At 43.3% G+C, this 23,503-nt stretch overlaps 2 protein-coding genes across 4 annotated transcripts in view; one reads left to right on the top strand and one right to left on the bottom strand.

Annotated features, from left to right (window-relative positions):
• Window positions 1-23,503, bottom strand: part of LOC109887560 (protein FAM168A) — a 96,943-nt gene that overhangs the window by 72,032 nt on the left and 1,408 nt on the right. The window contains exon 2 of the mRNA XM_031826797.1: window positions 23,142-23,288. The gene's annotated coding sequence lies outside the window, so the exon portion shown is untranslated. The remainder of the gene's footprint in view (window positions 1-23,141; window positions 23,289-23,503) is intronic.
• On the top strand, window positions 17,634-23,103 carry LOC109891830 (pleckstrin homology domain-containing family B member 1-like). Of its 3 annotated transcripts, none has more exons than XM_031826801.1 (7): window positions 17,634-17,859; window positions 18,728-18,880; window positions 19,018-19,098; window positions 19,208-19,310; window positions 19,517-19,541; window positions 19,723-19,804; window positions 20,154-20,575. In XM_031826801.1, exons 1-7 carry the CDS (start codon window positions 17,823-17,825, stop codon window positions 20,285-20,287), a joined length of 615 nt encoding a protein of 204 aa, XP_031682661.1. In that variant the 5' UTR covers window positions 17,634-17,822; the 3' UTR covers window positions 20,288-20,575. The 3 variants fall into 3 exon arrangements, with proteins under 3 accessions (XP_031682661.1, XP_031682660.1, XP_031682662.1); XM_031826800.1 differs by having other exon boundaries at window positions 17,642-17,859; window positions 19,517-19,556; window positions 20,154-23,103; XM_031826802.1 differs by lacking the exon at window positions 19,018-19,098 and having other exon boundaries at window positions 17,652-17,859; window positions 19,517-19,556; window positions 20,154-23,103.

Genomic DNA, 23,503 nt, shown 5'->3' with positions numbered 1-23,503 from the left:
AAATAAAAGCTGAAATAAATCATTCTCTCTACTATTATTCTGACATTTCACATTCTTAAAATAAAGTGGTGATCCTAACTGACCTAAAACAGGGAATTGTGTTACTAGGATTAAATGTCAGGAATTGTGAAAAACTGAGTTTGAATGTATTTGGCTAAGGTGTATGTAACCCTCCGACTTCAACTCTAAGTGTTAATTTGCAGAGAGCACAGTCTTCTAAAATCTATTGACATTTGCAGACCCTGCAGTCTAATTCTGCTTTTATCACCACAAGTAATGTGATAGGCCTGTGCAGTTTACAGAATGACTTGACTTGAGCACTCTTTCCTAGAAGCCATATATTTGATTGCTGTCATAATAATGTCATAACAGGTGACAGCTGATAGTTATTTTACAAGTTGGCTGGTGTTTTACCAAGCAAATTAGCTGAACCACACATTGGTTTGTGTCATCATGATTGTTGAGATAATTGTCAAGACACTAGCTGTCATGAATGTTATTGACACATGATATGTGTTATGTAGCCCCTTTCGACGTGTGCTTTCCAGACAGCTAGAAGTCAGTGTTATTTCGGGCAGGCCAGTGGATTGGGTTAAAGAGGGTCTGTTATCTTAACAGGACAGGAAGTTGGTGGGCTGTGTCTAAAAACACTTACACTCTAAACATAGGGCTACTGTCACCAACATCTGTACCATTGACCACTGATACAATATCCTACAGAACACACTAGTAGAGAAATGCATTTGGTGGGCTATGATGAATGTTGAGGGACTGTCATGTTATGTAATTTAATGTCATGGAACTCAGTGGGTCACTGCTGACTTTGCTGACCATGATCTTCAATACAATAGTGTGTGGTACTGATAGGGGTAGGAATAGGACCATCTAGTGGCCACAGAATGTACAGAGATAAAAAATAGAGTAGTTCAAGGTCAAACCCTGACCAAAAAATGTAAAAGTAGGCTACAAAAATGTAGACTAAAATCATTCCAATCTCGATTAAATCGCTCGGAGAGAAGCTGTCAGCCTGCGCCCCTTTCTCTCACTTTAAGAAAGCAGAGCGCAGAGACAATACCAGACAGTTTGCTTTGCTGGTCAGGTGTTTATTGCTTTGAATTTGAACTAAGCCAGCTGTTTTATGCACTGGTTACTTTCACATTGATGTTGGTATAGGTGGCACATCCAATTGGCTAGGAGAAGATAAGCTTCCCCTAAAGTACATTTTATTAAATGTACCAAAATTAGCTATATCAATTCAAAATGAGCTATATCATTCAAAATACTAGACCAGGGAGCATGATTTGGCCACAGAGAATCATTAGCTTTAGATTGTTTTAAGTGTGTAATTTGGGCAGTGTGTGAAGCATATGGTCTACAAAATAGCTGATTGTTGAGTTGCAGCGGTCAGTGAAAGGCAGTTAAATAGGCCAATTGCAATATTTTACAATACAATCATAAGAAAAACAAAGTTTAGAAAGCAAATGGCTATTGCTGAAAAGAGAAGACAAAGGAAATACTCTAATCTCTCTCCCAATTGACACCAGCAGAGAGGGATTGAGTTACATTATTATCCTAAATTATGACTATGTGATCTACTCATCACATTAGGAATAATAGCCCATCTTAAATTGGTCTAGTAATGCGATGTTAGATGTATGCAATCGTTTATTATAAAGATGCAATTTTATAGTGAAAAAATTGCTTCTCCGAACTTGAAAGTCAAGTGCCGCGCCTATGGATATCGGCATTTGAAGTCAACCTTGTTGTGTCTTGATAGCTGTATTATGCATCTACACTGAACAAAAATATAAACGCAACATGTAAAGTGTTGGTCCCATGTTTCATCAGCTGAAATAAAATATCCCAGAAATGTTCCATACGGACAAAAAGCTTATTTCTCTCAAATGTTGTGTACAAATGTATTTACATCCCTGTTAGTGAGCATTTCTCAATTGCCAAGATAATACATCAACCGCATGATCATTTCCCAGGTGCACCTTGTGCTGGGGACACTAAAAGGCCACTCTTAAATGTGCAGTTTTGTCACACAACACAATGCCACAGATGTCTTAAGTTTTGAGGGAGCTTGCAATTGGCATGCTGACTGCAGGAATGTCCACTAGAGCTGTTGCCAGAGAATGTAATGTTAATTTCTCTACCATAAGCCGCTCCAACATAATATTAGAGAATTTGGCAGTACGTTCAACCGGACTCACAACCGCAGACCACGTACGTGTATGGCGTTCTGTGGGCGAGCGGTTTGCTGATGTCAACATTGTGGACAGAGTTCCCCATGGTGGCAGTGGGGTTATGGTATGGGCAGGTATAAGCTACAGACAATGAATGTCAATTTGAATGCACAAAAATATTGTGACGAGATCCTGAGTGTCACGACTTCCGCCGGAGTTGGTCCCTCTCCTTGTTCGGGCGGTGTTCGGCGTTCGACGTTACCGACCTTCTAGCCATCACTGATCCATTTTTTATTTTCCATTGGATTTGTCTTGTCTTCCTTCACACCTGGTTCCAATCCCATACACATGTTGTGTATTTAACCCTCTGTTTCCCCTCATGTCCTTGTCGGAGATTGTTTTGTTTGTATGTGATGTGCTATTTACTGTAGGTGTGCGACGGGTTTTGTACCCACTTTTTTATTTTGTACATTTTGATTGTTTTGGAGTTTGGTCTGCATTTATTAAACAACTCCGTTTATACCAAGTTTGTTCTCCTGCGCCTGACTTCCCTGCCACCAACACGCACCCCTTACAGAATCTTCAACCCCCTATGGAGTCAGCAGGAGAAGGTACCCCGGTCATGGAGGTGAAGGAGCGCGTCCAGGAGCATGCGTTAATGCTTTACCATCTGGGCGCCACCATGGATCGCGTTGTCCAGACAATGGACCGCTGGGAGAGACAGGGAGTTCTTCCACCGACTCCACCAGCACAACCAGGGTCTATCCTGAGCACCCCTTTCCCGCCTGAACCCAGTGGGATCCGTCTCTCCATGCCACAGGAGTACGACAGCAGTGCTGCCAACTGCCAGGGTTTCCTCCTCCAACTAAACCTCTATCTGGCCACGGTTCACCCAGCTCCATCGGACCATGAGAGGGTGTCCGCCCTCATCTCGTGCCTCACCGGGAAAGCCCTGGAGTGGGCCAACACCGTGTGGAGAGAGGGAGATGCGGCATTGGACCATTTTGAGGAGTTCACCCGCCGTTTCCGGGCATTCTTCGACCACCCGCCCGAGGGAAGAGCGGCGGGTGAGCACCTCTACCATCTGAGGCAGGAGAAGAGGAGCGCCCAGGAGTTTGCCCTGGAGTTTAGGACCCTGGCGGGATGGAACAACAGGGCCCTGATCGACCACTACCGCTGCAGTCTGCGCGAGGACGTCCGGCGGGAGCTGGCCTGCAGAGACACCACCCTCACTTTCGACCAGCTGGTGGACCTGTCCATCTGGCTGGACAACCTGCTGGCTACTCGCGGACGTCCAGATCGGGGTCTGGTGGATCCATCCTCCCGCACCCCCTCTCCGATACCCATGGAGCTGGGAGGGGCGGTGTGCAGGGAGACCGGAGGGGGTTTCCGCTCGTGCACCATCTGTGGCCGCAGAGGTCACACTGCTGGTCGGTGCCGGGTTGGTTCCTCTTGGAATCGAGGCAGCAGGCAGGGCACTCTGGCGTCACCCCAAGTGAGCTGGCACCATTCTCACCCAGAGTCCTCTGTTGCACATATGTTTGTCTGTCACTTTGCCTGAGTTTTCCCCTCATTCCCAGCATAAGGCGCTCGTAGATTTAGGCGCGGCTGAGAATTTAATTGTTCCCGTGGATGTGCCCTTCCCCGTTCATGCCTTAGATAGTCAACCATTAGGGTCAGGGTTAATTAGGGAGGTCACCACTCCTTTGGGCATGGTGACGCAGGGGAGTCACACAGAGAAAATTAGTATTTTCCTTATTGACTCTCCTGCGTTTCCCGTGGTGCTGGGCCTACCCTGGTTAGCTTGTCATAACCCCACTGTTTCTTGGCCACAGAGGACTCACCGGGTGGTCGTGCTCAGGTAGGTGTTTAGGGGTTTCCGTTGGTGCTACTACGGTGGAGAGACCAGACCAGGTCTCCACCGTGCGCATTCCCCCTGAATATGCCGATTTGGCTCTTGCCTTCTCTAAAAAGAAGGTGACTCAATTACCACCTCATCGACGGGGAAATTGTGCGATAGATCTCCTGGTAGACACTGCACTTCCCAGGAGTCACGTGTATCCCCTCTCACAGGCGGAGACGGAGGCTATGGAAACATATGTCTCCGAATCCTTGCGTCAGGGGTACATTCGGTCCTCCACTTCACCCGTCCCCTCGAGTTTATTTTTTGTGAAGGAGGGAGGTCTGCATCCGTGTATTGACTACCGGGGTCTAAATCAGATCACGGTGAGGTTACCCGCTACCGCTCATAGCCACAGTGATAGAGTCAATGCACGGGGCGTGCTTCTTCACCAAACTAGATCTCAGGAGCGCTTACAATCTGGTGCTTATCCGAGAGGGAGACGAGTGGAAGACGGCTTTCAGTACCACCTCTGGGCACTATGAGTACCTCGTCATGCCGTATGGGTTTATGAATGTGCCATCAGTCTTCCAAGCTTTTGTAGATGAGATTTTCAGGGACCTGCACGGGCAGGGTATAGTGGTGTATATTGATGACATTTTGATATACTCCGCTACACGCGCCGGGCATGTGTCCCTGTTGCGCAAAGTGCTTGGTCGCCTGTTGGAGCATGACCTGTACGTCAAGGCTGAGAAATGCCTGTTCTTCCAACAGTCCGTCTCCTTCCTAGGGTATCGCATTTCCACGTCAGGGGTGGAGATAGAGAGTGACCGCATTGCAGCTGTGTGTAATTGGCCGACTCCCACCACGGTTAAGGAGGTGCAGCGATTCTTAGGGTTTGCCAACTACTACCGGAGGTTTATCCAGGGTTTTGGTCAGGTAGCGGCTCCCATTACTTCACTGCTGATGGGGGGCCCGGTGCGCTTGCAGTGGACAGCTGAGGCGGACAGGGCTTTCAGTCACCTGAGGGCTTTGTTTACCTCGGCTCCCGTGCTGGTCCATCCGGATCCCTCTTTGGCGTTCATAGTGGAGGTGGACGAGTCCGAGGCTGGGATAGGAGCTGTGCTCTCTCAGCGCTCGGGTACGACACAGAAGCTCCGCCCTTTTGTGACTTCTTTTCAAAGAAGCTCAGCCCGGCGGAACGAAACTATGACGTGGGTGACCGGGAGTTGTTGGCTGTCGTCAAGGCCCTGAAAGCGTGGAGACATTGGCTTGAGGGGGCTAGACGCCCCTTTCTCATCTGGACTGACCACCGCAATCTGGAGTACATCCGGGCGGCGAGGAGACTGAACCCTCGCCAGGCAAGGTGGGTCATGTCTTTCACCCATTTTGTGTTTACCCTTTCTTACAGACCAGGCTCCCAGAACGTTAAGGCAGACGCATTGTCCCGGCTGTATGACAGAGAGGAGCGGCCCATGGATCCCACTCCCATACTCCCCGCCTCTTGTTTGGTGGAGTCGGTAGTATGGAAGCTGGACGTGGACATTGCGCGGGCGTCACGTGCAGAGCCCACTCCCCCTCAGTGACCAGCTGGGCGTCTGTACGTTCCGTCTGCAGTCCACGATCGGCTGATCTATTGGGCCCATACGTCACCCTCCTCTGGTCATCCTGGGATCGGTCAGACGGTGCGCTGTCTTAGTGAGAGGTTCGTTATACCAAGTTCGTTCTCCTGCGCCTGACTTCCCTGCCACCAACACGCACCCCTTACACTGAGGCCCATTGTGAGGCCCATTTTTTTACGTATCTGTGACCAACATATCTGTATTCCCAGTAATGTGAAATTCATAGATTAGTGCAAAATGAAAATGTAAAAAAATCCCTGTCTTAGGTCAGGTAGGATCACTACCTGAATGTGAAATGTCAAAATAATAGTGGAGAGAATGAGTTATTTTCTTTTATTTAATTCATCACATTCCCAGTAGGTCAGAAGTTTACATACACTCAAGTAGTATTTGGTAGCATTGCCTTTAAATTGTTTAACTTGGGTCAAATGTTTTGGGTTGCCTTCCACAAGCTTCCCACAATAAGTTGGACGAATTTTGTCCCATTCCTCCTGACAGAGATGGTTTTTAACTGAGTCAGGTTTGCAGACCTCCTTGCTCGCACACGCTTTTTCAGTTTTACCCAGACATTTTCTGTAGGATTGAGGTCAGGGCTTTGTGATGGCCATTCCAATACCTTGACTTTGTTGTCCTTAAGCCATTTTGCCACAACTTTGGAAGTATGCTTGGGGTCATTGTCCATTTGGAGACCTATTTCCAACCAAGCTTTAACTTCCTGACTGATGTCTTGAGATGTTGCTTCAATATATCCACATCATTTTCCTACCTCATGATGCCATCTATTTTGTGAAGTGAACCAGTCCCTCCTGCAGCAAAGCACCCCCACAACGTGATGCTGCCACCCCCGTGCTTCACGGTTGGGATGGTGTTCTTCAGCTTGCAAGCGTCCCCCTTTTTCCTCCGAACAAAACGATGGTCATTATGGCCAAACTGTTCTATTTTTGTTTCTTCAGACCAGAGGACATTTCTCCAAAAAGTACGATCTTTGTCCCCATGTGCAGTTGCAAACCGTAGTCTGGCTTTTTTATGGCGGTTGTGGAGCAGTGTCTTCTTCCTTGCTGAGCGGCCTTTCAAGTTATGTCGATATATACTCGTTTTACTGTGGCTATGGATACTTTTCTACCCGTTTCCTCCAGCATCTTCACAAGGTCCTTTGCTGAGAGTGATTTGCAGTTTTCGCACCAAAGTATGTTCATCTCTAGGAGACGCGTCTCCTTCCTAAGCGGTATAACGACTGCGTGGTCCCATGGTGTTTATACTTGCGTACTATTGTTTGTACAGATGAACGTGTGGTACCTTCAGGCATTTGGAAATTGCTCCCAAGGATGAACCAGACATTTTTTCTGAGGTCTTGGCTGATTTCTTTTGATTTTCCCATGATGTCAAGCAAAGAGACACTGAGTTTGAAGGTAGGCCTTGAAATATATCCACAGATACACATCCAATTGACTCAAATGATGTCAATTAGCCTATCAGAAGCTTCTAAAGCCATGACATCATTTTCTGGAATTTTCCAAGCTGTCTACCAACACAGACAGGGCTCTAACTCCTCTAGCTCCACAATGAAATAGGGTGCAGGCCAGGCAGAAGGCTGTTAGCCAGCCTGCCAGCTTAGTGGAGTCTGCCACTAGCACATTCAGTGTAGTCAGCTCAGCAATCCCCATTGAGACCGTGTCTGTGCCTCAACCTGGGTTGGGCAAAACTAAACATGGCTGTGTTCGCCTTAGCAATCTCACTAGGATAAAGAGCTCCTCCATTCCTGTCATTATTGAAAGAGATCGTGATACCTCACATCTCAAAATAGGGCTACTTAATGTTAGATTCCTTACTTCAAAGGCAATTATAGTCAATGGACTAATCACTGATCATAATCTTGATGTGATTGGACTGACTGAAACATGGCTTAAGCCTGATGAATTTACTGTGTTAAATGAGGCCTCACCTCCTGGTTACACTAGTGACCATATCCCCCGTGCATCCCGCAAAGGCGGAGGTGTTGCTAACATTTACAATAGCAAATTTCAATTTACAAAAAAATGACGTTTTCGTCTTTTGAGCTTCTAGTCATGAAATCTATGCAGCCTACTCAATCACTTTTTATAGCTACTGTTTACAGGCCTCCTGGGCCATATACATCACCCTCATTGAATTCCCTGAATTCCTATCGGACCATGTAGTCGTAGCAGATAATATTCTAATTTTTGGGGACTTTAATATTCACATGGAAAAGTCAACAGACCCACTCCAAAAGGCTTTCGGAGCCATCATCGACTCAGTGGGTTTTGTCCAACATGTCTCTGGACTTACTCACTGTCACAGTCATACTCTGGACCTAGTTTTGTCCCATGGAATAAATGTTGTGGATCTTAATGTTTTTCCTCATAATCCTGGACTATCGGACCACCATTTTATTACGTTTGCAATTGCAACAAATAATCTGCTCACACCCTAACCAAGGAGCATCCAAACACAAAGATTCCTTGATGCCCATCCAGACTCCCTCTGCCTACCCAAGGACGTCAGAGGACAAAAATCAGTTAACCACCTAACTGAGGAACTCAATTTATCCTTGCGCAATACCCTAGATGCAGTTGCACCCCTAAAAACTAAAAACATTTCTCATAAGAAACTAGCTCCCTGGTACACAGAAAATACCCGAGCTCTGAAGCAAGCTTCCAGAAAATTGGAACGGAAATGGCGCCACACCAAACTGGAAGTCTTCCGACTAGCTTGGAAAGACAGTACCGTGCAGTATCGAAGAGCCCTTACTGCTGCTCGATCATCCTATTTTTCCAATTTAATTAAGGAAAATAAGAACAATCCTACATTTATTTTTGATACTGTCGCAAAGTTAACTAAAATGCAGCATTCCCCAAGTGAGGATGGCTTTCACTTCAGCATGAATAAATTCATGAACTTCTTTGAGGAAAAAAATCATGATTATTATAAAGCAAATTACGGACTCCTCTTTAAATCTGCGTATTCCTTCAAAGCTCAGTTGTTCTGAGTCTGCACAACTCTGCCAGGACCTAGGATCAATAGAGACACTCAAGTGTTTTAGTGCTATATCACTTGACACAATGATGAAAATAATCATGGCCTCTAAACCTTCAAGCTGCATACTGGACCCTATTCCAACTAAACTACTGAAAGACTTGGCCCTCCTATGTTGAACATAATAAACGGCTCTCTGTCCACTGGATGTGTACCAAACTCACTAAAAGTGGCAGTAATAAAGCCTCTCTTGAAAAAGCCAAACCGTGACCCAGATTTTTTTTTAAAGTATTGGCCTATATCGAATCTTCCAGTCCTCTCAACATTTTTAGAAAAGGCTGTTGCGCAGCAACTCACTGCCTTCCTGAAGACAAACAAGGTATACGAAATGCTTCAGTCTGGTTTTAGACCCCATCATAGCGCTGAGACTGCACTTGTAAAGGTGGTAAATTACCTTTTAATGGCATCAGACCGAGGCTCTGCATCTGTCCTCGTGCTCCTAGACCTTAGTGCTGCTTTTGATACCATCGATCACCACGTTCTTTTGGAGAGATTGGAAACCCAAATTAGTCTACACAGACAAGTTCTGGCCTGGTTTAGATCTTATCTGTCGGAAAGATATCAGTTTGTCTCTGTGAATGGTTTATCCTCTGACAAATCAACTGTACATTTCGGTGTTCCTCAGGGTTCCGTTTTAGGACCACTATTGTTTTCACTATATATTTTACCTCTTGGGGATGTCATTCGAAAACATAATGTTAACTTTCACTGCTATGCGGATGACACACAGCTGTACATTTCAATGAGACATGGTGAAGCCCCAAAATTGCCATCGCTAGAAGCCTGTGTTTCAGACATAAGGAAGTGGATGGCTGCAAACGTTCTACTTTTAAACTCGGACAAAACAGAGATGCTTCTGTTGAATCTGACAATTAACCTTAATGGTTGTACAGTCGTCTCAAATAAAACTGTGAAGGACCTCGGTGTTACTCTGGACCCTGATCTCTCTTTTGACGAACATATCAAGACTGTTTCAAGGACATCTTTTTTCCATCTACGTAACATTGCAAAAATCAGAAACTTTCTGTCTAAAAATGATGCAGAAAAATTTATCCATGCTTTTGTTACTTCTAGGTTAGACTACTGCAATGCTCTACTTTCCGGCTACCCGGATAAATCACTAAATAAACATCAGTTAGTGCTAAATACGGCTGCTAGAATCCTGACTAGAACCCCCAAATTGTATCATATTACTCCAGTGCTAGCCTCCTTACACTGGCTTCCTGTCAAGGCAAGGGATGATTTCAAGGTTTTACTGCTAACCTACAAAGCATTACATGGGCTTGCTCCTACCTATCTCTCTGATTTGGTCCTGCCGTACATACCTACACGTGCGCTACAGTCACAAGACGCAGGCCTCCTAATTGTCCCTAGAATTTCTAAGCAAACAGCTGGAGGCAGGGCTTTCTCCTATAGAGCTCCATTTTTATGGAATGGTCTGCCTACCCATGTGAGAGACGCAAACTCGGTCTCAACCTTTAAGTCTTTACTGAAGACTCATCTCTTCAGTGGGTCATATGATTGAGTGTAGTCTGGCCAAGGAGTGTGAAGGTGAACGGAAAGGCTCTGGAGCAACGAACCACCCTTGCTGTCTCTGCCTGGCCGGTTCCCCTCTTTCCACTGGGATTCTCTGCCTCTAACCCTATTACATGGGCTGAGTCACTGGCTTACTGGTGCTCTTTCATGCCATCCCTAGGAGTGGTGCGTCACTTGAGTGGGTTGAGTCACTGATGTGATCTTCCTGTCTGGGTTGGCGCCCCCCCCTGGGTTGTGCCGTGGCAGAGATCTTTGTGGGCTATACTCAGCCTTGTCTCAGGATGGTAAGTTGGTGGTTGAAGATATCCCTCTAGTGGTGTGGGGCCTGTGCTTTAGCAAAGTGGATGGGGTTATATCCTTCCTGTTTGGCCCTGTCCGGGGGTGTCCTCGGATGGGGCCACAGTGTCTCCTGACCCCTCCTGTCTCAGCCTCCAGTATTTATGCTGCAGTAGTTTATGTGTCGGGGGGCTAGGGTCAGTTTGTTATATCTGGAGTACTTTTCCTGTCTTATCCTGTGTCCTGTGTGAATTTAAGTATGCTCTCTCTAATTCTATCTTTCTATCTTTCTTTCTCTCTCTCAGAGGACCTGAGCCCTAGGACCATGCCTCAGGACTACCTGGCATGATGACTCCTTGCTGTCCCCAGTCCACCTGGCCATGCTGCTGCTCCGGGTTTCAACTGTTCTGCCTGCGGCTATGGACCCCTGACCTGTTCACCGGACGTGCTACCTGTCCCAGACCTATTATTTGACCATGCTGGTAATTTATGAACATTTGAACATCTTGGCCATGTTCTGTTATAATTTCCACCCGGCACAGCCAGAAGAGGACTGGCCACCACTCAAAGCCTGGTTCCTCTCTAGGTTTCTTCCTAGGTTTTGGCCTTTCTAGCCAACGTGCTTCAACACCTGCATTGCTTGCTGTTTGGGGTTTTAGGCTGGGTTTCTGTACAGCACTTTGAGATATCAGCTGATGTACGAAGGGCTATATAAATACATTTGATTTGATTTGAGTTTAAAGGCAAAGTCAACTTAGTGTATGTAAACTTCTGACCCACTGGAATTGTGATTAAGTGAAATAATCTATAAACCATTGTTGAAAAAATTACTTGTGTCATGCACAAAGTAGATGTCCTAACTGACATGCCAAAACTATAGTTTGCTAAACAAGACATTTGTGGAGTGGTTGAAAAATGAGTTTTATAACTAAACAGACTTTTTGGGATATAAAGAAGGATTTGATCTAACAAAACAACCATTCATGTTGTAGCTGGGACCCTTGGGATTGCATACAGAAGAAGATTTTCAAAAGTAAGTGATTATTTAATCGCTATTTGTGATTTTATGAAGCCTGTGCTGGTTGACAAATATGTTGATGTGGGGCGCCGTCCTCAAACAATCGCATGGTATGCTTTCGCTGTAAAGCCTATTGTAAATCGGACAATGCAGTTAGATTAACAAGAGTTTAAGCTTTTAACCGATATAAGATACTTGTATGTTCATAATGTTTAATAATACGATTATTTATTTGAATTGCGCGCCCTCCAATTTCACCGGATGTTGTCGACAGGTGTCCCGCTGACGGGACCCCTATCCCTATAGGCCCAAGACGAAGGCACTTTTATACAACGGGTTACCAATATTCAAATAATGATTGACATGTTTTCATGAAAAACAATAAAACTATTCTAGGTTTGCTACCTAAACCAGCTGATCATTTGTTCTAACGGTTTTGTTCTGTAACTATGGATGTGACCCACTCATTCGTTTTAAATGTTCCGTTGCCATGCTGGCTGGCAATGTTCTTATCCCTTGCTTGCTAGCTAGCCAACTATAGCTAACTTACAGCCACGTCAAGAAGTGCAGCCAGAATAAAAGCAAAGTAGCTGCATTTGCATTTGTTGAAGATGTTTTATAGTGAGATTTATTTGGATACATCCATAACAATGAACGAACGAGACGCGACTTCGCCTGGCGTAGAAAATGTGCTTACTCGTCAGGACACTGTTGTTCAGAGGAGCTAGCCAATAACAAACTAAAGATGGAAAGACAGCAAGCTAGTTGCTCTTCTTTTCATTTGACTTTTTTTCCATTTCTTTGTATATATAAAAAAAATGATGCCAGCTGATTCATGATTTCGACTGGCTGAGAAACGCTGCCTGCATGTCTGTCTCATCCTGACTCGTTCATTACTATAGGACAACTGGAGATCGAATTTGAATATTGAAACAACGTTGCAAGTGACAGACGACAATGTTTATACAATTCTACGCTGTTGAAAACTAAATGTTAGTCTATAAGAAATGTGAGATAATGTCAAGATGCTTTTTATAGTGGATATCAAGTTTATAAATTGCTTGGCTGGGCTGATGAGACAGTGGATTACGCAGTCAGATGGAACAGAGTAAATAGGCATTTTAACGTCATAGATTTAGCCAGTGGTAACTTGTGTCGGCTGGAATGCGGTTTTAACCAATCCGCTAGCGTGTTGTGGAACACACCTTCCTTGTCATTCATTATTTTCCAGAGAACACATAGCTCCTTGTTGATTATCCCTTAAATAATTAATGGCTGAGGAAACTGAATGGCGCTGGAGGAGATGGTTGCCGTTTTAAAGGCTCCTAACCAACTGTGCTATTGTGTGTGTGTCGTTTTGTGTTATTTGTAACTTATTTTGTACATAATGTTTATTCCATTGTCTCTTATGACCGAAAAGAGCTTCTGGATATCAGGACAGTGATTACTAACCTCGTACTGGACAAATATTTTTCTTTAACGAGTCGGACGTGAAGGATTTACTTCAGACACCCGACAAGGCCAACATCCCCGTCATTCGCATGAGAAAGAGATATCGGAGACGTAGGTTGGGGTGCCTTGTAAGGATCCGACGGCGAGTGGATAATCTGCCTCTACCATCAGTCCTATTAGCCAATGTGCAATCATTGGATAAGAAAATAGACGCGCTATGATCACGAATATCCTACCAACAGGACATTAAAAATTGTAATATCTTATGGTTCACCGAGTCGTGGCTGAACGATGACATGGATAAAATATAGCTGGCAGGGTTTACGCTGCATCGGCAAGTCGAACAGCTGCCTCCGGTAAGACAAAGGGTGGCGGTGTGTGTATGTTTGTAAACAACAGCTGATGCTGTTGTTTATCGAATCTAATATTAAGGAAGACTCAAGGTTTTGCTCACCCGAGGAAGAGTATCTCATGATAAGCTGTAGACCACACTATTAACCAAGATAGTTTTCATCTATATTTTTCGTAGCTGTCTATTACTGCCACAAACCGATACTGGCACTAAGTCCGCACTCAATGAGCTAGATAAGGCTATTAAAAACCAGGAAAACGCTACTAGTGGCCGGGGACTAATGCAGGGAAACGTAAATCCGTTTTATCTAATTTCTACCAGCATGTTAAATCTGCAACCAGAGGAAAACAAATCCTAGACCACCTTTACTCCATACACAGAGATGCATACAAAGCTCTCCCTCGCCCTCCATTTGGCAAATCTGACCATAATTCTACCCTCCTGATTTCTGCAAAAACTGAAGCAGGAAGCACCATTTACTTGGTAAATAAAGAAGTGGTCAGATGACGCAGATCCTAAGCTACAGGACTGTTTTGCTAGCACAGACTGGAAGATGTTCCGGGATTCTTCCGATGGCATTGAGTAGTAGAACACATCAGTCGCTGGCTTCATCAATAAGTGCATCAATGACATCGTCCGCACAGTGACAGTACATACGTACATACCCCAACCAGAAGCCATGGATTACAGGCAACATCCGCACAAAGCTAAGGGGTGGAGCTGCCGCTTCCAAGGAGCGGGACTCTAACCCAGACGCTTATAAGAAATCCTGCTATGCCCTCAGACGAACCATCAAACAGGCAAAGCTTCAATACAGGACTAAGATTTAATTGTACTACACTGGCTCCATCGCTCGTCGGATGTTGCAGGGCTTGCAAACTATTACAGACTACAAAGGGAAGCGCTCCAGTGATTACAAGCCTACCAGACAAGCTAAATTACTTATATGCTTGCTTTGAGGCAAGCAACACTGAAGCATTTTTTAAAATTATTATTTAAAAAATATAAAAAAATAAAAACTTTATTTAACTAGGGCTGCAGCCCTGTACAGGGATCAACATCAGCGGAAATTTCAGAGTGACAACTAATAGTACTCGATACAACTCAAACTTTCATTAAAACATACATGCAGGGTACTCAATTAAAGCTACACTCGTTGTGAATCTAGCCAACATGTCAGATTTTTTAAATGCTTTTTGGCAAAAGCATGGGAAGCTATTATCTGATAGCATGCAAACCCCGAAATACCCAAAGGGGACGTAAACAGAATAATTAGCGTAGCCGGCGCTACACAAAACGCAGAAATAAAATATAAAACATTCATTACCTTTGACGAGCTTCTTTGTTGGCACTCCTATATGTCCCATAAACATCACAATTGGGTCTTTTTTTCGATTAAATCCGTCCATGTATACCCAAAATGTCCATTTATGAAGCCCGTCTGATCCATGAAAAAGCACCGTTCCAAAACGCAATGTCATTTTTTTAAATTAAAAAAGTTGCCTATAAACTTTGACAAAACACTTCAAACTACTTTTGTAATCCAACTTTAGGTATTAGTTAACGTTAATAATCGATCAAATTGATCACGGGGCGATCTGTATTCAATAGCAGCACGTTTTGAAATCATGGTCCACATTCTGTCTTTCATAACTTCCTCCGGTGTACCCGAAGACAGGAAGTGCCTATTCCTCATTTCACCAAGGATTAACTTCAATCTAAATGCCAGTACTGGCGACATCGTGTGGAAGCTGTAGGCATTGTAAACTGGACACTATCTATTTTCCCTTGCCATAGACAATACAGAGACTGGCGGAGGGATCTGGCGGAGGACCTTGTGAAGATGCTGGAGGAAATGGGTAGAAAAATGTCTATATCCACAGTAAAACGAGTCCTATATCGACACAACGTGAAAGGCCGCTCAGCAAGGAAGAAGCCACTGCTCCAAAACTGTAATAAAAAAAGCTACGGTGTACAACTGCACATGGGGACACATATCATACTTTTTGGAGAAATGTCCTCTGGTCTGATGAAACAAAAATAGAACTGTTTGGCAATAATGACCATTGTTATGTTTGGAGGAAAAAGAGGGATGCTCGCAAGCCGAAGAACACCATCCCAACCGTGAAGCACGGGGGTGGCAGCATCATGTTGTGGGGGTGCTTTGCTGCAGGAGGGGCTGGTGCACTTCAGTCAGGAAGTTAAAGCTTGGTCGCAAATGCGTCTTCCAAATGGACAATTACCCCAATCATACTTACAAAGTTGTGGCAAAATGGCTTAAGGACAACATTGTCAAGGTATTGGAGTGGCCATCACAAAGCCCTGACTTCAATCCCATAGAAAATTTGTGAGCAGAACTGAAAAAGGGTCTGCAAGCAAGGAGGCCTAGAAACTTGACTCAGTTACACCAGCTCTGTCAGGAGGAATGGGCCGTAATTCACCCAACTTATTGTGGGAAGCTTGTGGAAGGCTACCTGAAACGTTTGACCCAAGTTAAACAATTTAAAGGCAATGCTACCAAATACTAATCACGTGTATGTAAACCTCTGACCCACTGGGACTGTGATGAAAGAAATAAAAGCAGAAATAAATCCTTCTCGCTACTATTTTTCTGACATTTCACATTCTTAATTCAAAGTTGTGATCCTAACTGACCTAAGACAGGGAATTTTTTACTAGGTTTACAAGACTGAGTTGAAATGTATTTGGCTAAGGTGTATGTAAACTTCCGACTTCAACTGTAGACTGTCCTCTCTGCTACCATACGGCAAGCAGTACCGGAGCATCAAGTCTAGGTCCAAAAGGCTTCTTAACAGCTTCTACCCCTAAGCCATAAGACTCGTGAACAACCCCCCTGCTCCATCTTTTACGCTGCTGCTACTCTCTGATTATTATCTATGCATCGTCACTTTAGTTCTACCTCATGTACATATTACCTCAATTACCTCGACTAAACTGTGCCTTCGCACATTGACTCTGTACTGGTAACCCCTGTATATAGCCTCGCTACTGTTATTTTACTGCTGCTCTTTTAGTTTTATTTCTTACTTATCTACTTTCTACCTAACACATTTTTCTTAAAATTGCATTGTTGGATAAAGGGCTTGTAAGAAAGCATTTCACTGGCACATGTAACAAATACAATTTTATTTGATATGTGCTTGTTTTTGCTGTTCTCCAAATAGCATTTTAGAATTTTTAAATAGTGTAGGAATGTAATAAATGAGCTTCAACTTCCAGAAAATTCCTTGCAGTACATGAGCTTCAACTTCCCAAAATTCCCAGTTCCACCATGGCAGGGATGGACTATGTTATAGAGGCATTCATTGTGTAATATTACAGTATGATTAGTAATAATGCATCAATAAATACCTAATGTATGTATACTTCTATAAATACAGTTACTGATATTGTTTCGTACTTCTATAAATACAGTTATTGATATTGTTTTGCAATTTCTAATTGGCTATATCCAGATCATTCTAACCATCTCAAACTCAAACCCTCTATATAACGCACTGACCTGAGGCAGTGTCCATGATACAGGCAACAGAAATGAGGTCATCATTATACCTCCATGGGATTGGCTCACTTGGACAGAATAGACAGTCTTCTAGTAAGGTTTAAAATAGAGCCAAGGTGATTCCCTACTGAATCAATCTGATACGCCTTAGCATTTCCACTGGGTTCACGTCATATAATTGGCATCATGATTTCTTTCTCAGCAGACCCGCATTTCTGCTTGTGAAAATAGTTGGACAGCTTTCATAATGATATTACTACAGTGACTCAAGAATACTTGGGTCACAAGTGCATCTGAGATAAAACTGGAAGCAGAAATGGACTGGCCATAGGGCAGTTTGAGAAAATGCCAGATGGGCTGGTCAAACTTTAGCCCAGTGGTTCGGTCAAAAAAAAATATTATGCAGAAGGACCACTATTTGGCTAATAATGGGGGTTTAAGGAAAAAAGGTTCTCACCAGTGACCCAAAGAAACTGTAACAGTTATCTAATTCATGCAGGGATTAAGGTGTGTTAGTGTGGTATGCCTTTTTCACTACACACTATCAACATATGCAGTAGTCCAATAACCCTAGTTCCTAAAGGCAGATGAGATGATACATAAAATATAAATAGAGGCAAAGCAGAGTAAATAGAGGCGGAAGAAGAGGAGGTGGAGGAGACAGGAAGTGAGAACATTCCAGTCCGAGAGGGAAGAGGTAGATGAGTCAGGAGAAAAGGTGTGGCCAATCCAGGCCCACTAATCCCAAATTATCTAGTTTAGCCCCCGTCTCCGCCCCTCGCTCTCAGATTAGACGTGTGGGCCAGAATCAAAATAAAGGCACCGTAAGTCCCTCTGTCTCTCTGCAGACAGCTCCTCAACCAAGAACAAACTCTCAACATACACAGGACAAACACTCCTGTCACAAACATATTATTTAGGGTGAGGAATTGTGTTGTGGACAGCTCACTGACCGTACCCATGGCTCTACTGAAGTCAGGCTGGCTCTGGAGACAGAGTGAGTACTGTAGCTTCAATGTCTCTCGAATAATGTCATGTTGTAGTCTAACCTAGTGTCTACATGTTTTGGTCTTGGATACAGCCTGATCCTTTACAGGTACTATCTTTACCAAGTATAGACCTCAACAGCTCAACAAAGCATAAGAAGTTGTGTGGGGCACTAGTATAAGAGTGATATCAGCACTATATAGTACACTTTGAAAGACAGGTTAAGTGGCGTGTGAGGTCTGTAGAAATCTTTTCTCCCATTCGCAGTCTATGCCACTCACTCCAAAAACTGTTCTCCCATGTTCTTAAGACTGTTGATGCCATCAAGATCGATTGATTTGGACTTTTAAATAAGATCAGAATCATTCTAGAAGGTGAATGTTACGATGGTTATGAAATTCCAATCCTCACTCTACTTGTGCAGCCTGGCCATAATCTAATGAGCGTTAGCGAATCAGTGACTCACACAGACAGGCCACAAGCCAACCACAACCGCTGGAGAAAAACAACAACGGATTTAGAGCTTCAACCATATAAATAAAAAACACTTAAAATGGCTGTAGGTCTACCCACTACAGAATCATTGACTAAAATGGGTATGTGCTGAATTGAGACAGAATCTGTCTGACGGTGCATTTCAGTTAATGTGAATAAATGAAATAGCTGGAGCATTTCAGTATGTGGATAAATTAAGTAGAGCATTTCAGTTAATGTGGATAAACTAAATACAAGTATACACAGTTGTCAAATTCGACCTGACCGATTGAAAACTAGACATCATAAACTAACCCCAAATCTACTCTACTCCACTTCACACTCCATCTCCCCCTCCCTCTCTCCTTTCCTCCCTCCCTCTCTTCCTTCCTTACTTCCTTCAGCCTCTATCCTAAAACACTGGAAGCTGAATTGGTGTGACCTGTGGATCGATGGAACCCTGGCCTTTTACAAGACGGACAGTAGGCGAGAATTTGAGCACCGAGTGGGCCTCAAGACCAGCTGTGTGAGCGTCAAGTCTGGCCTGGAGTGTGCAGGTGAGGAGGGAGTGTATGGAAAGATTGGGGTGTTCAACAGACAATGGATGCTTCCGAAATGGCAACCTATTCCCTGGGCTTATAGTGCACTACTTTTGACCAGAGTTTCTTGAGACATGCTGTGTTCTTTATTACAGAAAGAACGTGGAGTCCAAATATCTTTATTGACCTACAAAAGATTTGTGCCTTTGCTGTGGACCCAAACAAAGCATTGAAATGTACGGTGTCCATATTAGACTGACACAACACCAGTTTATACTGAGGCTGTCCTAATATGGACACCCTAATAATGTGTGTGTAACCCTATCTGTCTCTGTTGTTGTGCAGGTCTCTCTCCCCCAGAGAACCACCCCAGGGAAAACCTGGTGGTGGTGCAGCTTAGAGACAGTACCACAGTGATCCTGTGTGCCAACAGTGAGGATGAGGCACTGTGAGTCTGTATTCTTTCTCTTTCCCTCACACACACACACACACGCACATGCGTGCACACACACACACACACACACACACACACACACACACACACACACACACACACACTCCCTCGGTTTTACAGTACACATTCTTTATTTCTCTCTCACTCTCTCTCTAATTCTCCCTTCCTTTCTTTCTCATTTTCTCATTCTGTTTTGGCAGAGCGTGGAAATTGACAATTCTAGAGGTGAGACAAAACCCAGTAAGTAACCCAGTATATTTCTACAACGTGCACCACTGAGTACTGTATCAATATATCCCATATCCATATACCCATAGCATACAGTATATGATCAATGTTTATTGGGATGCTCAGAGGACAGTCTTGTTTTATCCCTAGCCTTATCTTATCTTCTCATCCTTTTCAGTTTGTGTATGACCCGTACAACGACTCCTACCCGTCCGTCCCAATGGACGGCCACAACACCATCTACCTGGCTCCTGGATCAGGTAAAGACAACACACCCGAGCTCTGGGTCATATTCATTACTGCACACCGTAGCAAAACTTTTTGCAATAAAAAACTAAACATTGCTTATCACAAGTTCAGGTAGTCCCTCCCAGTTTCAGTCCGTTTTCTTCCGTTTGGTGCCTAGTGAATACGACTGATGTCAGCAAGTAAACAGTGTGAATCTAGCAATCCTTTCCAAGACTCCCTGAAATCAGTTGTTGAGAAAACTATCCTGATTATATCAAATCCGAAAATTCTGATAAACCACACTCATATATTCACCTATGCTCCTGTATACAGTAGTACACCATATATGAAGCATCCTGTCTCACCCTCCATCTCTCTCAGGTACCCACCACATACTGATCCAGAGAGACCCATACGATGGCATAGGAGAACAGGTGGCACTGGGGCTACTGGCGGGAATGGCGGCTGGCGCTGCTATGCGCTCCTTTCTCTGGATGCCCTTCTTTTTCTGCTGATATAGAAGGCCTCTATAAGCAGGGAGGCACGGCTGGGAAACTCCCAGGCTCATATATGTAGGAGTGCTGCTGTAGGCATCACTCCTAAAAGTCTTATTTTCTTGTCATCCTTGAGTAAAAGTAATGATACCTTAATAGAAAAGGACTCAAGTAAAAGCGAAAGTCACCCAGGAAAATACTACTTGAGAAATAGTCTAAAAGTATTTGGTTTTAAATATACTTAAGTATCAAAAGTAAAAGTAAAAGTATAAATTATTTCAAATTCCTTATATTAAGCAAACCAGACTGCACAATTTAAAAAAAATAACTTTTATGGATAGCCAGGGGCATACTCCAAAAAATAAATAGTAAAGTACAGGTATTCCAAAACACTACTTAAGTAATACTTTAAAGTATTTTTACTTAAGTACTTTAGACCACTGCCGTTGCAGAATATGAGTGCACGTGTGTGTGTGTGTGTGTGTGTGTGTGTGTGTGTGTGTGTGTTTGTGTCTGTGTGTGTGTGTGTGTATCATCATTTGTTGTACATTTGTCCTTAATGACATAGGCTAAATTCACACAGCATATTTAGTATGAATGTACAGTACCCGTCAAAAGTTTGGACACACCTACTCATTCCAGGTTTTTACTTTATTTTTACTATTTTCTACATTGTGGAATAATAGTGAAGACATCAAAACTATGAAATAACACATATGGAATCATGTAGTAATCAAAAAAGTGTTAAACAAATCTAAATATATTTTATATTTGAGATTCTTCAAATTAGCCACCCTTTGCCTTGATGACAGCATTGCACACTCTTGTCATTCTCTCAACCAGCTTCATGAGGTAGTCACCTGGAATGCATTTAAATTAACAAGTATGCCTTGTTAAAAGTTAATTTGTGGAATTTCTTTCCTTCTTAATGCGTTTGAACCAATCAGTTGTGTTGTGACAAGGTACGGGTGGTATCCAGAAGGAAGCCCTATTTGGTAAAAGACCAAGTCCATATTATGGCAAGAACAGCTCAAATAAGCAAAGAGAAACAACAGTCCATCATTCCTTTAAGACATGGTCAGTCAATGACAAAAAGTTTCTTCAAGTTTCTTCAAGTGCAATCGCAAAAACCATCAAGCGCTATGTTGAAACTGGCTCTCTCATGAGGACCGCAACAGGAAAGGAAGACCCAGAGTGTCACGCCCTGATCTTAGAGATCCTTTATTCTCTATTTTGGTTAGGTCGAGGTGTGACTAGGGTGGGCTTTCTAGTTTCTTTATTTCTAGGTTGGCTTGGTATGGTTCCCAATCAGAGGCAGCTGTCTATCGTTGTCTCTGATTGGGGATCATATTTAGGCAGCTTTTTCCCACTTGTTTGTGTATAGTTGCCTTGAGCACTGCATAGCGTCACGTTCTTTTTGTTCTTTATTGTTTTTTTTGCCGGTTCACGTAATAAAGATGATGAACCCAAACCACGCTGCTTTTTGGTCAGATTCTTACAACAACGTTCGTGACACAAAGTTACCTCTGCTGCAGAGGATATGTTCATTAGAGTTAACTGCACCTCAGATTGCAGCCCAAATAAATGCTTCACAGAGTTCAACTAACAGACACATCTCAACATCAACTGTTCAGAGGAGACTGCGAGAATCAGGCCTTCATGGTCGAATTGCTTAGAAGAAACCACTACTAAATGACACCACTAAGAAGACGAGACTTGCTTGGGCCAAGAAATAATGTCAATGGACATTAGACCGGTGGAAATCTGCCCTTTAGTCTGAATCCAAATTTGAGATTTTGGTTACAACCACCGTGTGTTTATGAGACACAGAGTAGGTGAACGGAGGATCTCTGCATGTGTGGTTCCCATCGTGAAGCACGGAGGAGTAGGTGGGATGGTGTCGGTGTGCTTGCTGGTGACACTGTGATTTATTTAGAATTCAAGGCACACATAACCAGCATGGCTACCAAAGCATTCTGCAGTGATACACCATCCCATCTGGTTTGTGCTTAGTGGGACTAACATTTGTTTTTCAACAGGACAATGACCCAAACCAGGCTATGTAAGGGCTATTTAACCAAGAAGGAGAGTGATGGATTGCTGCATCAGATGACCTGGCCTCCACAATCACCTAACCTCAACCCAATTGAGATGGTTTGGGATGACTTGGACCGCAGAGCGAAGAGAAAGCAGCCAACAAGTGCTCAGCATATGTGGGAACTCCTTCAAGACTTTTGGAAAAGCATTCCTCATGAAGCTGGTTGAGAGAATGCCAAGAGTGTGCAAACGTGTCATCAAGGCAAAGGGTGGCTACTTTGAATAATCAAAAATATTCAAAATATTTTGATTTTATAACACTTTTTTGGTTACTACTGTACATGATTCCATGTGTGCTATTTCATAGTTGTGATGTCTTCACTATTATTCCACAATGTAGAAAATAGTAAAAAAATAAGGAAAAACCCTTGAATGAGTATTTCATAGTTGTGATGTCTTCACTATTATTCCTCAATGTAGAAAATAGTTTTAAAAAATAAGGAAAAACCCTTGAATGAGTCCAAACTTTTGACTGGTACTCTATATGAAACGTATACGTTATGCAACATATATGAAAAACATAAATGACCCGACCTGCATATTCAGCTGCTTGAGGTTTATGGCACCCCACAGAACCCTTCACTGCAATACTTTTTTAACTTGAAACATTGAGGTGCAAACGCTGATTACATTTATTAACCTTAGATCCTTTACTTAATTTCAGGTACAGTTTTCCATTCACTATGTTTGAGTGCAATGCTGTTGTTACTTTCAAATTGAATAAAATAGTTTCAAAACCATGGCTATGAAAATGTATATAAAATGACAGAATACTTACTTGCATAATCGTAATTCCTATGTGGAATATAAGGCTTTCATGAGAGTGCATCACTGTTGCCTGTATTCAGCCTGTCTGGTGATGGTGTTCCACAGTCCTTCATCTTCTTGGCTTTTCCTCCGTGTCTCTTTAGGGTAGCAGACGTTTCTTTTATGATATAAAGCATAGAGAAATATGTATCAAATACACTCCCCTACTTATATATTTGGACAGTGAAGTTAAAAAGTTTCATTGGTCTCTATACTCCAGCATTTTGGATTTCAGATCAAATGTTTTATATGAGGCGACAGTACAGAATGTCACCTTTTATTTGAGGGTATTTTCATATATATCTGTTTTATAGTTTAGAAATGAATGCATTT

Source organism: Oncorhynchus kisutch, linkage group LG6 (genome assembly GCF_002021735.2).
Source record: "Oncorhynchus kisutch isolate 150728-3 linkage group LG6, Okis_V2, whole genome shotgun sequence".
Taxonomy (NCBI): Eukaryota; Metazoa; Chordata; class Actinopteri; order Salmoniformes; family Salmonidae; genus Oncorhynchus; species Oncorhynchus kisutch.
Note: the sequence above shows the minus strand (reverse complement) of the source record. Positions and strands in the feature narration are given on the sequence as shown.

What these genes read in the sequence shown, in the direction of transcription:
- LOC109891830 (XM_031826800.1), top strand. Translation starts at nt 17,823, where the DNA reads ATGGCTCTACTGAAGTCAGGCTGGCTCTGGAGACAGA. An exon ending in AACAGTGAGGATGAGGCACT is followed by an intron (nt 19,311 to 19,516) that starts GTGAGTCTGTAT and finishes CTGTTTTGGCAG; the next exon opens with AGCGTGGAAATTGACAATTC. An exon ending in CTACCTGGCTCCTGGATCAG is followed by an intron (nt 19,805 to 20,153) that starts GTAAAGACAACA and finishes CATCTCTCTCAG; the next exon opens with GTACCCACCACATACTGATC.